General features: G+C 54.0%; 4 protein-coding genes and 1 non-coding gene across 5 annotated transcripts; 3 read left to right on the forward strand and 2 right to left on the reverse strand.

Moving 5' to 3' along the window:
* On the forward strand, nucleotides 1–3,522 carry PLICBS_002072 (uncharacterized protein; the record flags this gene model as incomplete). Its single annotated transcript, XM_065599948.1, has 7 exons — nucleotides 1–140; nucleotides 194–951; nucleotides 1,015–1,245; nucleotides 2,176–2,390; nucleotides 2,459–2,673; nucleotides 2,733–3,164; nucleotides 3,225–3,522. 7 exons carry the CDS (start codon nucleotides 1–3, stop codon nucleotides 3,520–3,522), a joined length of 2,289 nt encoding a protein of 762 aa, XP_065456020.1.
* Nucleotides 3,523–4,706: 1,184 nt separating this feature from the next.
* Nucleotides 4,707–5,329, reverse strand: PLICBS_002073 (uncharacterized protein; the record flags this gene model as incomplete). The annotated part of the gene is made up of 2 exons (XM_018321703.2): nucleotides 4,707–5,191; nucleotides 5,248–5,329. 2 exons carry the CDS (start codon nucleotides 5,327–5,329, stop codon nucleotides 4,707–4,709), a joined length of 567 nt encoding a protein of 188 aa, XP_018179182.2.
* Nucleotides 5,330–6,629: 1,300 nt separating this feature from the next.
* PLICBS_002074 (uncharacterized protein) lies at nucleotides 6,630–7,748 on the forward strand (the record flags this gene model as incomplete). Its single annotated transcript, XM_018321704.2, has 1 exon — nucleotides 6,630–7,748. The coding sequence occupies one exon, from the start codon at nucleotides 6,630–6,632 to the stop codon at nucleotides 7,746–7,748; it is 1,119 nt and encodes a 372-aa protein (XP_018179183.2).
* Nucleotides 7,749–8,193: 445 nt separating this feature from the next.
* PLICBS_r0005 lies at nucleotides 8,194–8,313 on the reverse strand. The gene has a single exon (XR_010602336.1). It is a non-coding gene; the product is annotated as a 5S ribosomal RNA (ribosomal RNA).
* A 2,008-nt stretch (nucleotides 8,314–10,321) lies between these two features.
* On the forward strand, nucleotides 10,322–10,654 carry PLICBS_002075 (uncharacterized protein; the record flags this gene model as incomplete). The annotated part of the gene is made up of 1 exon (XM_018321705.1): nucleotides 10,322–10,654. One exon carries the CDS (start codon nucleotides 10,322–10,324, stop codon nucleotides 10,652–10,654), a length of 333 nt encoding a protein of 110 aa, XP_018179184.1.
* Between the last annotated feature and the right edge of the window lie 150 nt (nucleotides 10,655–10,804).

Genomic DNA, 10,804 nt, shown 5'->3' on the forward strand with positions numbered 1-10,804 from the left:
ATGTCTGCTCAGAACGGACGCCCCGAATCCATCAGGGATATTGTCGAGGCAATCACGAAGCTCTTTGGACTGTCTCATGCCCTGGACACTCCCGTTGGCGGACAGTTCAGCCCGGGAGTCTCGGGTGGTGAGAGGAAACGGTGGGTTCTCTCCTTCGCACGTGAAAACCTTCCTGCTGACCCTTGATCGTCAGTGTGTCTATTGCTGAGGTTTTGGCTGCTGGATCATCTGTCCAGTGTTTCGACAACTCGACACGCGGCCTGGATTCCTCCACAGCACTCGATTTTGTAAAGGCTCTGCGAGCATTCACCAGCATCGGGCACAAGACCACCCTGGCGACGCTCTACCAAGCCGGCGAAAGTCTTTACAACAGTTTTGACAAAGTTATTGTGCTTGATGAAGGCCACCAAGCGTTTTTTGGTCCGGTTTCCGAGGCGCGCAAGTACTTCGAAGATTTGGGCTTTGTTCCTGTTCCTGGACAGACCACCGCCGAGTTCCTCGTTGGCCTGACAGACTCAAAGCTTCGGCAAGTTAGAATTGGGTCCAAGGCCGAGGCTATTCGGTCTCCAGAAGACCTGGCAGCTGCATTCAGATCGTCGACGAGCTACAAGCAATTGCAAGAGAACATCAATGACAGTCGACGAGCACAAAGAGACACATCTTCGCTGTCTACTGACGCCTATCAGCTCTCGTTTCCATCGCAAGTACGAGAGTGTCTGACCAGAGAGTTCCAACTCATTGTGGGCCAACGCCGCGTGTACTACATCAAGTGGTTTACCACTGTCATCCTCTGCCTTGCATGTGGAAGCGTGTATTTCGACATCGACAACACGGCGCAAGGAGCTTTCACGAGAGGGGGCATTCTTTATTTTGCACTCATCTTCAATGGGTGGCTTCAGTTTCCGGAACTATTCGATGCACACTCCAATCGTCCCGTGGTAGAGCGGCAAGGTCAGTCGCTACCTCAACGACAGTGCGCCGGGAAGGACTATTCAGTGGACTGACTCGACCCAGCTCGACTTCACCTCTGCCGACCCTCCGCCGTTGCCGTCGCTCGCTTCCTGATCGACTTGCCTTTGATCGCTTTCCAGCATGTGATCTTCATTATCATCTTCTACTTTCTCTCCAGACTCCAGATTGAGGCTGGCAAGTTCTTCTTCTTCTATCTGACACTCTTCATTTCCACCGTCTGCTTCAGCAACTTGCTGCGCATGTTTGCGTACTACGTAGGGACTCTGGATGACTGTAAGTTGTCTTACTTCAAGCCACGCCATGCAAGTTAACCCCTGCCCAGGTTTCCGTTATGGAGGGTTCTCGTGTACGGTGCTTCTTCTGTTCGCCGGCTTCTTGATACCACCAAACTCCATGAGTCCCGTATTTGGGTGGTTGCATTACCTCAATCCCATGTTCTATGGCTTCGAGAACGTAAGACCCCTTGATTACACCTATGAGAGACTTACAAAGCGTATGCTAACCAGGGACGATCACAGTTATTTGCCAATGAGTTTACTGGGCTTCAGCTTTCATGCGAGAATAATCTCGTCCCAGCAAATGGAGTCTCTGGGCATCAAACTTGTGCCATCAAAGGCGCACTAGCCGGGCAGACGACAGTTCCTGGAACGCAATACCTTGAGTCATTCGGCTTCTCCGCAAGTCACAGATGGCGCAATATTGGTATCATGATCTCCATCGCCGTCATATATTTGTTAGTGGGCATATTGGGCAGCGAGCTCATGAGCTTCACGACCCATGGGGGCGCGCCGCTGGTGCTTGCCAAGCGGAGAAACAGCAAATCGCCTAGCGCCTTAGAAGATGTCGAAAAGATCGCGCCAACATCTGCCTCAGCTTCCATCACTAGCGGGCTCAAGGCTGCACCTAGCAATCGCGGGGAATACGCACTGACATGGCGAGACATTAATGTGAATATCAACGAGGCTCATATCTTGAAGGGAATATCAGGATACGTGAAACGGGGCGAGCTAACCGCACTTTGCGGTGCCAGTGGTGCAGGGAAGACGACCCTGCTCACGGCTTTAAGCCAAACCAATTTCTCAGGCCAAGTCGACGGAGAAGTGCTCGTCGGGAATCGCCCACCTGGTCCGACATACAGGAAGAAGACTGGTAAGCCATTTCACACTGGCAGAAAGGGTTTGTCACGGTGTCTAACATGACCAGGCTTCGCTCAACAGATGGACTTACACGAGGGTACCGCAACAGTCCGGGAGGCACTGGAGTTTTCGGCTGTGTTGCGACAGCCCGCAGAATTCACCAAGGCCGAAAGGTTAGCCTACGTGGATGAAGTTCTACGACTTCTCGACTTGGTCGACGTGCAAGATGTCTTGATCGAAGATGGCGCGGGTCTTGGAGTTGAGCGCCTCAAACGAGTAACGGTAAGACCTTTCTTATCAAATGAAGAACCTCGAAGGAACCGAATGCTGACGGACCTCTAACTCAACAGATTGGTGTGGAACTAGCATCGCGTCCCGAGATCCTGTTCGCGGATGAGCCCACCTCGGGTCTGGACTCTCAAGGCGCGGCACACATTGTCGACTATCTCAAGATACTTGCACGGCAAGGCCAGGCGATACTTGTGACAATCCATCAGCCATCCGCTCTGCTGTTCTCCCAATTCGACAACCTTCTGGCCCTGTCATCTGAAGGCCAGCAGCTTTTGTTCGTAGTCTCTCCCTCCCATTAGTGCGGTTTACTGGGCTAACATCGTCCTCCGACAGCTTCGGCAAAGTCACCGAGGCTTTGCCATACTTTGCGCGCAACGGCGCTGTCGCACCTGATGGGGTCAACCCGGGCGAGTTCATACTTGAGACTGTCGGCGCTGGCTTCGGTGCTAGAACAAATGACAAGGCATCCAACTGGGCCGCCACTTGGTCGGCATCCTCAGAAGCTTCTGAGCTCGGGCGGCGCTTAGACGCACATAGAGGCGCCGAGGCAGCGAGCAGCCAGAACGACGACCAGGATACCCCAGTGACCGAGTTTAATGCGACTGTTCTTGAACAGACGATCGTCCTCACCAAACGAATGCTGCTCAACCAGTGGAGGAGCCCGGCCTACATGTACTCCAAGATTTGGGTGCATGTCACTAGCGCGATTCTGGTCGGATTCACCTTCTTCCAGATAGGGACCAGCCCTCAGGATCTTCAAAACCGGTAAGAACTTCAAGCCAGCGCTATTATGTGTTTGAGAGCTGTGGCTGAACTTCTATGCAGAATGTTGAGCGTCTTCTTCATCCTTTTCTTGTGCAACGCCATCGTCAACGTCATTTTGGCGCGGTACTTCTTTGCCAGTTTGCATTGGCTTCTCCGTGAGGGTCCTTCACATGCATACGGATGGGTCGCGTTTGCGTCATCCGTCATCCTCTCAGAAATGCCTGGTGCAGTCCTGGTCACTGTTTTGTACTTTGTCCTGTGGTACTTTCCCAGTGGCTTGCCTCTTGGTGGCCAAGCCGCTTACATCTTCTTGTTCCTGTTGACATACGAGATCTTCCAGGTATTTCACTCGCTGTGAGATGCTATAAACGGCGCTGACTTGCTTCAGGTTCTTCTCGGACTCTTCATGATGGCCCTGAGTCCAGACCTTGGTGGGGCTGGAAACATTCTCGTATTCATTGTGTGCATATGCAACTGGTTCAATGGTATCATTGTGCCATACCACCAGATTCAGGTTTTCTGGCGCTATTGGGTACGTCAACACGACTGACCCGCTTCCCAGTTGCATGTACTCTTTACTGACAGCGACTACCAGCTCTACTACCTCTCTCCCTTCACGTACCTGCTTGGTGGAATGGTGACGGCGGTGACTTCATCAGCGGTTGTGTCTTGCGCGGACGCAGACATAACGAGGTTCTTACCGCCCCCGAACCAAAGCTGCTCCTCCTATGCATCTGGCTGGGCCGATTCCGCCTCAGCACAGCTTCTTAATCCGGATGCTTTCGCCCCCACGGAGTGTCAGGTTTGTCAATGGAGCAGAGGGGAGCAGTTTCTCGCCCAGTTTAATCTTGGTGGCGGGCAATTGGGTGGTCAGTGGGGTTGCTGGGGCATCTTTATGATTTTCACCGTCAGCAATCTCTTTCTTGTCTACTTTTTTACGTGGGCAACAAAAGTCAGAGGTTGGAAGCTCTTCTACTTTTTCTAGCCAGGATATGCCATCTGGCACAATAGATTGGGAACTTGCCTACCACTTTGGTCTTTCAAGGCGGTGTAAGTTGTCGGATACAACCTGGACACTGGTTGCCTCACACTCGACACTACAGCACGCTAGTGGTGCGCTAAAGCTTGTTAAAAAGCTAGAATCCCCAGGCTGTGCTGGGCGGTGCGCTAGAAGCCGGTGGCAGGGTCCCCAGGCCCACAACGGGCCTTCGCAGCGGGCCAGAGCCTGGAACCTGGAAGTGTGCGGCAGACCCGCTAGAAGGCCTCAGATTCTCGGGCAGTCGATGCGCCCACTGCCCAGTGCCGACAAGCCGTCCGCTTTAGAGCCAGAGGCGACAGTGGCATGGCGTCCTGCAGGGTGGCAGTCTAGGAGACCTTAATGTTGAAGCCATCGGGACTGGACTTGTGCCGTGCTCAACTTGCAAAGAGGAAAGAAAATAATATTGGCAAAGCGCTACTGGCCCGTCTCATCGTTGAGACAGTGGCGGAAGTTGTCGCCAGGGGAATACCCCTTTCGCTAGGAATACAGGCAGAAGCGTGGACTTACTCTTTGTCCTCGGCCTTGGCCTTCTTATCCTCATCCTTCTTGTCTTCGTCCTTTTCTTCATCCTTGTCTTCGTCCTTGTCCTTCTTGTCGTCATCCTTGTCTTTGTCCCCCTTGCGGTTCTTCTTGCCCTTCTTGCGCTCTTTCTTGGGCTTCTCCTCGTCCTCAGACTCTTCCTCATCATCATCATCGCCATCTCGGCCCTTCCCCTTTCCACCCTTGTGATGGTCCTGCTCCTTGGCGCGAAACTTGCTGAGGTCGTAGCCGCAGGCGGTAAGTTGCTTCTCACACTTTGCGTATGCCGCGCCCTGGCCACTGGAGAATTCGTGGAACCACGAGTTTGATGCCTGGGCTTCACCAGCCTCTGCGGCGATACCGCCACCCTCGGCGCCGCTCTCGTGGAGGTGGGAAAGGAACTCCTGGCACTCCACGTCGAGCTTGCAGGGGGGCTTGGGGTGCTTGTTGACAGCATGACGGTCATGGTCTAGGATCTGTCCTTAGTATCGACGGACTGCAGAGAGGAGCAGGATGGCAACAAACCCTTCACTTCCGTTGGCCTAGTAGCGGCTCCCAGGACGGCCGGAGCGCAGAGCGCTGCAATGGAGAAGAGAGTCAACTTCATGATGGCAGGCAGATTGTTGCAATACTAGTTTACTGCTGGGATACTGCGACTGTGCTGTAGTTCAAAGTCAGATACTACAACAGTGGGATGAGCGTGCCTCATATATAGGCAGACAAAACAATTTCTCTCGTCGCGATCAGCAAGACGACCCTCCGCAGAGCAGCCAATGTAAAAGTCAAGCTATGCCAGGTGCCAGTGATTCTTTGAAGCTTGCCAGTGAAGGCACAGCGTTTGAGACCCCTCAATTTTGGCCGTTGAGGGCCGTGAGAGTCTAAGACACGGAATTGCTAGCTTGACACTGTTGGGGGCCGCTCGTGCAGGTATGCGACCACGATGCTGGAATGGGGCGTGCTAACACACAACGCAAAGTTCAGACATGAATATTACCAGCCAATCCTCTTCCTTCTTATTTCGTCGATGTCCAGAGAACGGCAGCTTTTGACTCGTTGTGCACATTCCCTACATCATCGATGCAGCGCGTCACCGTCGCGCCCCGCGGACAGCGCTTGCTGTCCGACCGCAAGGCAAAATATGTAGACCGTTGATACCCGCGAGAACCTTTGCTAGTAGCCGCGTCAGCTGTAGTGAAGAGCAAGGCGCAGGCAAACGTGCTAACGGAGAAGATCTCCGAATATGTGTCTCTACCGGTCAGGTTGTGGAGTGGGTCGTCGCTGGATATGGTGGCTGAACGTGAGACTGGAGAAGATCGCCTCGTAAGGACAGGCTGGAGACAACAACTCATTTCACAAACAACAAAGGCCGCGCCTTGCTCAGCCTGATCGGAGGCTGTATGTAAACAGTACAGGGCGTAGCATGTGGAGAGCTGCAGAGGTGATGGATGCTGAGTGAATCTCGACCAAACAGAGTCGCGCCGCAATTCTTGCCAAGTTCGTTAGGTCGCCGAAGCGACCCATAGGCCGATGAGAGGTGGCAGAAGTGATGCCAGAAGGTCATGACGGAAAGCTGAGGCGCAGCCAAGCCATGAAGTTCTTGACCGTGTCTGCTGGCGTCACTGCAACATGATTCGGCGCGGCCGACGGCCCGAAATCACTTTGAGCCTAACACAACACATTCTAGAGTGGCTAGTGGAAGGTGCTGCGCCGTGCATGTGGACACTACTTGACTGCGAGCGGCGGCGCAGTTGGCCATCAACCCCCACATGGGGTTAGATGTTCGCACTACGCCCGACATCTCAGCCACGAGGCGCAAAGTATAAAAGAGAAGCGGGATGAAACAACATTGAAGCCTTTATATCACGGCACAGGACAATTCCACTTCTCTTCCACTCCTTCCATCTGTAATGCATTCTCTTATCCGGGTCTTCATGATGGCCCAAGCCGTTGCCGCCGCCTTTTATCGGCCTGCCGAATGGCAGCGCCAGTCGCACGTTATCATGGCCTGGCCTTCTGCGCAGAACGATGCTTATGCCGATGATCCAGAAGATCTCAAAGGAGCAACCCGAGACATCTCAACCATTGCTGAAGCCGTGGCTCTATTTGAGCCTGTGACGCTTCTGGTCACAACGCCCCGACTGCACGATGCCGAAAAGCGTTTCAAGAAGAACAAAGATATCAGTATCTTGCCTGTTGAAGGCTACGACAAGTTGGACTTGTGGATGCGGGACATGGCTCCTACCTTCGTCGTGAACGATGACAACAACAAGTCCGTCGTTCATGGAGTCGATTACAACTTCAACGGTTGGGGTAACAAGTATCCTGTCGATTCGTGCAAGTCGCTCGCCACCATGATCCTTGTTGAAGAGAAGAAGCCGCGAGTGGGCACCTGGCTTGTCACGGAAGGGGGGTCCCTTGAGGTCGATGGTGACGGCACTTTGCTGGTCACTGAGGCCTCCATCCTCAACCCAAACCGGAACCCCAACAGAAGCCGCCAAGAGGTCGAGGCAGAGCTGCGCCGCACACTTGCCGTGGAAAAGATTATCTGGGTTCCTGGCCGACCAGGCCTCGAGGTCACCGACTCCCACATCGACGGACTTGTGCGATTCATCTCACCCGGCAAAGTGCTCTTGAGCAAGCCAAGCGAGCTCGGCGACGATGTCTGGACGCGCATCTACAGGGAAGCCCGTGACATCCTCTCCAACACCACCGATGCACGTGGTCGAAAGATCGAGATTGTCGAGATAGCGGAGGCGGATATCTATTCTCTCGGATTGGACAAGAAGACGATTCGGGACATTGAAAATGGGGTGGAGGATCCGCCTGCGCTAAACTACGTCAACTACCTTCTTGTCAACGACGGAGTCATCTTCCCGCAGTTTGGCGATAAAGCCGCTGATGCAGCAGCACTCAAGAAGATCCGAGGCCTGTACAACAAGCGGGAGGTTGAGCCAGTGAGAGTTGACTACCTGGCGTTTCTTGGTGGTGGCATTCATTGCTCGACCCAGGAAGTTCCCATGCCTTAACGTTAGTTTTTGGCGTCCCTGGCCGTCCTGCAGCCACGGAGAACACGGGGGCGGCCCCAGATTCCTTTCCCTACACGCCGTAAATGCTTGCCGCGGGTACATACGTGAAGACTCACAGCTCTTTACCTTCTTGTCATACAAAACTTATTAGGCAGTTTTACATTATGTATACAATTCATTCTTATCTTTTTGCAACTGCGCCGCCATCCACAGAGTCCGAGTTTTGTAGGTCGCAGGGGAGCAGTAGCAGAACCGCCAGTTGGGCGCCCCTGAGGCTGACAGGAATCCGGTTTGGTGCTGGCGCTGCAGCGGTATACTGGGTCGCATAATGGGCCGCAGCTTGGGGGCCAAACTGCCGGCTCCAACACCCAAAAAGAATGCATGCAGCTCTCGTCCATGAGATATGTAGACGACGACATGTTGAAATGAAATGCAAAATAACAAAAACATACAACAGCCGGTGTTCGCTGGTCGTCACCGACCCAACTACTAATCTGCCCCTTACCAGCTTAACTATGGGAGAGCGGACGGGATCCCGTGCTTTCTAGTAGGTATGGTCGTATGTACGAGAAGCGGAGTAAAAAAGGTATATGACTTGCAAACTGTGGCACAGCTCTCCGCCAAAGTCTTAGTCAAGACTCAAGCCGCGTGGCGATTGGCAAGGCAGGGTGCGGTCAGGGTCATGTTGACGAACCCACCAGTCACGCTGCACTGGTTAAGTCTCTGCTCAGGGTTTAAACTGAAGGATACTTGCGCAGTAGGGGCCGAGATTGTGCGCTCGGCCAATGCAATCTTGTGGCGTTTGCCCTTTTCGGCAATTGGTGTGTCCCAGGTGGCCGGAAGGACCCAGAGGCTCCAGGCACTTGGGACGATACTGTCCCTTTTGTGACTCGAGTCTCAAGTATCCTCTGTATACGTGTAATGTGCGGGCCGGCGACTGTTCGTGGAGTTCCGCCCTTGGGCCCGTGCGGGAACGTCAATGATGGTGGGATGGTCTGGTCGGCATGCCGACCACGTGGAGTTTGAAGCATCGAAAAACTTTAGGTGCATGAGACCAATACCGACTCGCCCTCTCTTTCAGCTTCACAGCCTCACAAGTCACGAGCAGTGGTAACATCCGAGGGCACTCTCAGCCACAGAAGCATAATATGAGCGCCGCACGCGGTCGCTAGGAGGCAAGACTTTGCTGCTGGATTGGCGCTTTCATATAAAGTAACGCTGGGTAGCTATTTTCGTGGATTCTACCAGCGTACCTCTTTGCTACCACAATCGTCACGATGTGTTGGCCCTCACGCTCCGAGCGGCGACAAAACACAGCTTATGATTCTTACGTATACACGTTCCGTGCAAGACCGGTCGCCCATCCTCGTGTAGTAAGCTACAGCTTCTCCAAGTACCCTAAGCATGGAGTCTTGCATCGAAACCACTACGCCAGCACCTACAGCGGTGGCGATGGGTCATACGATGACAGCTGGGGAGTAGGCCCCTCCGGTCACGGCGGAGGCCACCATGGTGGCCATCATGGCGGCTTTGGAGGCGCCGGCGGCTTTCATTGGGGAGCTTGGGGTGGTGATGGCGGTATTGGAGCGGGAGGAAATGAGGGAGACGGCGGGGGCGATGGGGGAGGAGGGGATGGGGGAGGCGGCGATGGGGGAGGCGGCGGCGGAGATTGACACTGTAGCAATCGGGCTGGGTTTGAGAAACTGCTTACGCTGAATCGTCCAGACCCGTTCGCCTAGATTGTGTGCTCTATCGGCAACTCTATTGCAAGCCTGAACCCGCATCGTTTGGGTCATGAGAAGTGAAAGATGAGCACGCCATTGAGTTTGTCAATTGGCGGCTTCACGCGCTTCCAAATTCACCAGGCCTCCGGGGAGGACTAAGAGGAGCGCTCGGTACAGGATTATGGGTTACACAAACCGCTGAAAGCCAATCGGCTGCACAAAGGCACTTCTTACGGTTGTTTTCGCAGTCACGCACGCCATTGTCGAGCAATTCTCGCAACTTCTGACGTGAACACTCACAAGCGACAGAACAAGAAAACGTGAATCCACCACCGCCCACTCCCACCGAGCTTGGCTTAAGTAGGTATGCTTTGCGTGCATGCAAATGTACGTTCTCTAAGAATAGCGACAGAACGCGCAAGCAAGAAGGAATAGGCAGCGAAAAGCACGGGGACGACAAGATAAAGCGTTGCTATCCCCGCTTCTCACCAGACACGCCCAGGGACCCCCAGCTTGATGACTTGTAAACGACCCAGGTTATTCCAATTTCAGCGCCTGCTGGGTTCCCCGCCCGCGTCCGTGCCGCCCAAAACCCGCCGCCAGCATGATGCTCTGGGCACCCGTTGCCAATTCCTGCAGCAAGTATTACGCCGATCTTACTTTCAGCCGCATCGCCGCGTTCGTGTCCCTCTTCTTCGTGAAAGGCTTCGTAGCAGATATCATGATGCGAATTTGTATATAAACAGAGGTTGTTTTGCTTCTTTGCTTGCCCTGCGCATCATCATTGCACATCATTGATCTTCATCCGGGTTTAGTACACCGACGGATTCCCTTACCTCAAACGCCACAATGTCCTCAAGCGACGGGTCGTTCCCCATCATCATATCTCTGACGGGAGACCGGAGAACCAACGATGTGGCGCTAATCGACGAAAACACCGAATCTTTCGAGGAGCTCGCCGCTCTGCTTTACCAGAGTCTTCGCCCAAAGATCCCCGAGTTCTACCTTGAGCAGGGCGAGAGGACCATCACCAAGCTCTGGGCGCAGTGGAACCACAGCAACAACGACTTCCTTCCGCAGGAGACGCAGATTGTTGAGGGCAATGTCCGCGCCGTCCTGCGGCTTCTGGCCGTCCGTCGGGGTGTGGACTCGATCCGAGTGTGGCTCAACGAGATCGACTAAGTCAGGGATGTCGGGCTGCTGGATGTTCAACCCGCAAGGGCTTCTGTAATTAGCTGGAGTCCACGCAGAAAGGCCGCCAGGTTTGCAGCATCACAGCTTACCATGTCAGTCTGCTGCCGCGCTGCGCAGCATCATGCGCTACCCGTTTAG

The sequence above is a fragment of the Purpureocillium lilacinum genome (assembly GCF_023168085.1).
Source record: "Purpureocillium lilacinum CBS 284.36 DNA, scaffold_2, whole genome shotgun sequence".
NCBI lineage: Eukaryota > Fungi > Ascomycota > Sordariomycetes > Hypocreales > Ophiocordycipitaceae > Purpureocillium > Purpureocillium lilacinum.